Source organism: Punctularia strigosozonata (genome assembly GCF_000264995.1).
Source record: "Punctularia strigosozonata HHB-11173 SS5 unplaced genomic scaffold PUNSTscaffold_123, whole genome shotgun sequence".
In the NCBI taxonomy this organism is placed as follows: domain Eukaryota; kingdom Fungi; phylum Basidiomycota; class Agaricomycetes; order Corticiales; family Punctulariaceae; genus Punctularia; species Punctularia strigosozonata.
In genome coordinates, this window is record NW_006767555.1 from 1 (window position 1) to 2,607 (window position 2,607).

General features: G+C 51.7%; 1 protein-coding gene across 1 annotated transcript; it reads right to left on the reverse strand.

Annotated features, from left to right (window-relative positions):
* Nucleotides 1–390: 390 nt before the first annotated feature.
* On the reverse strand, nucleotides 391–2,508 carry PUNSTDRAFT_139681 (uncharacterized protein; the record flags this gene model as incomplete). The annotated part of the gene is made up of 8 exons (XM_007389412.1): nucleotides 391–629; nucleotides 682–780; nucleotides 835–939; nucleotides 997–1,372; nucleotides 1,425–1,879; nucleotides 1,928–2,164; nucleotides 2,215–2,363; nucleotides 2,417–2,508. The coding sequence occupies 8 exons, from the start codon at nucleotides 2,506–2,508 to the stop codon at nucleotides 391–393; spliced, it is 1,752 nt and encodes a 583-aa protein (XP_007389474.1).
* Between the last annotated feature and the right edge of the window lie 99 nt (nucleotides 2,509–2,607).

A 2,607-nucleotide genomic window follows, 5' to 3' on the forward strand; every position in this document is an offset into this window, starting at 1 on the left:
AGGTACCATTCTTGAAGCTATGGAACTCCCCTGGCTGCGTGGAGCCACCACACGCTGGGTGGTAGCACCCTACACACGGTGTCCAGCACATGGTAATACCCATCGGAGACATTGTTACTGCTGGTACTACCATTTGATAGCCTCTTCTCTATGGACATTACATTCCGTGAGAGCACACATTACAATATGGCTGCGAGCTCAGGTACTATAGCCATTCTCGTATTCGAGAAGGAATGTATTCCTCAGCATCTCTCGTCTTATCGGCTACGGCTCACATTTCAAGAGAGCGCCCGCGAATGTTCTTGATCCTCAAATCCCTTACACAGTGTGGCCGGAGATGTGTTCAATCAATCAAGTGTAGTCACTATCATTGGTACGACTACATCTTCATTATGCTCTGTGCTTGCGTTTCCGACCCACGACTTCCCCGTACGCATCCGCAGGCGGATCTACGGGTGTACCATCCTGCTTCGTATTGCGAAATATCGGTCTTGGCTTGGGCTTGGTCTTCATCTGTGGTTGGTCGCTCGTACGACTCGACGATATAGCCCCCGCGTTTCCAACTGGACGAGACTTGGATGCAGCCGGATGCGAGTCGCATGCAGCCCTGGACGAGCGCGCCCCTGAAGCTATGACATGGTTATGAGATGAGGACGAAACTTGGCCTTTTCCGCAACTAACCATGATTGGCAACTACCGCCGTAGCAGACGTACGCAAACTGGTTGCAGCACCAGACGAACGATCTGAGGGCGGTGCTGTGCTACGCGACGACCCTAATCCTACACGTTTATGTTCAGACTGCCGCTTGTATAATGCCTCGATAATAGACGAACCATTGATCACCCGTGAACAGGCCCCGGGAACTGCTACGGGTGATGGCGAGCCGGTAACAGGGCCCGTTTCGCGATGTACTCTGCCGCCTGATTCGTGGTCTGGGCCTGATAATGGGGTGAGGTCAATACACGTCACTCTGTAATGCTCCGAAATCCACCAACCGCGTTCAATGCGTCGTCTCTTGAAAGGCAACATCGATTCCCCAGGTACTTGCGAGTCCTTTATAGTTTTGCGTCGCTTTGCATCGACGGAGTTGGTGCCAGCTCTCAGTACGGAAGTACACGACTGATTCAGGCGATTCTTCTCAATCCGCCCGATACTTGACTTCTGCGCAAGGACATGAGTGCGCTGTCCTTTCGCGATGTTTGCAGGTGGTGTGGGTAGCGATGATTGACGCCCGTGCTCCATCCCCGATGCATACTTCTGCGCCGTGCGGTCTGGCTTGGGCAGCGCGCGAGGAGTTACGCGATGATCGGAGGATGCTTCGAGTTGATGCGATGAGTCGGAGTGGTGGGGAAGAAATGTAGACGATGTTGCCTATGCAATTTTATGAGTGTCCGATGCTCGTTAGACAAGCCAGCGTACGCACTTTCTGCTTTGCGAGGTAACCTTTAGACCCCTCGATCTCGACCTCATCCTCATCCTCATCCTCATCCTCGTCCTCGTCCTCGGCATTCGCCCTAACTACACCAATACCACCCCACGATTCGTATCCTTCCTCGTCTTCACTGGGCGCACCAAGGCCAATTGTATAGTCATCCGACTCGTCGTCTTCGTGGTCACCCTTTGGTTCAGCATCATCGCTATCTTCGTCACTATCGCTTTCAGGTCCCGCTAAAGCAGGCATCACGTCGGAATCCGGCTCATCCGCAGCCTCGTTCTGGATGGCAACCGCTTTCGCCCAGTACACGGTATGATGCAGGCGGTACAAGACAACTTGACTAAGACCGTGATGATTGTATATAGGGCGTTCGTTGCCCTCGGATACGTAGCCTAAGATCAACGGCAAGGTGTCTTGGTCCGCGACTGGTAGTGCCTTCTCCTCTGCGCAAAATCAACATACTGAACGATGTGGAATGCCAGACATCATACCTTTACTCCACTGCTCAACACCGAATTTGATGCCGTTTCCATCGGGAAAGAAAGGCAGCACAATCTTCTCGATGACGCGGTCGATTTTCTTTCCGCGAAAGTAGAAGGCGTAGTAGCCTTCATCTGTCTTCTTCAGAATGAATGCCGGATTCATGTTCACGATGCGAATCTGGTTCTTCGCGCAGAACTCCAGGATTCTCTTCCAGGGAAACTTATCAATGATGGCGTTCATTCGCGCTAAGTGACAAATTAATCAGAATTTATGTATATTGGCGCATAAAACTCACCGCATTTCTCTTTTACGAGGGATTTGAACACGCGATGTTGATAATCACGCGGCTTTTCCTTGGGCCTTTGAGGCGGTATGAAGTCTACCCGCACCCTGGGTGCGGGCAGGTCAGGTACGGTGGCCCCATCGTTTTCCATTTCCAAGACGCTAAAGCTCTATGAATAACCCCACGCGTACACGATTATCGCAATGCCACCAACCAAAGCACAGCCTGATAATTGGCCAGAGTGCCAAAGTGGTCACTCTTGTACATTGTCTTGATCTGCTCCCACTGCGGCGATCCACCGAACATCGTAAACCCGCAGGGACCTCGAGTATCTATGACGTAGCCAAATACGTGCAATGAGTTGTTGAGATAAAACCGCTTCGCCTACAGTCAAAATGCGTAAGG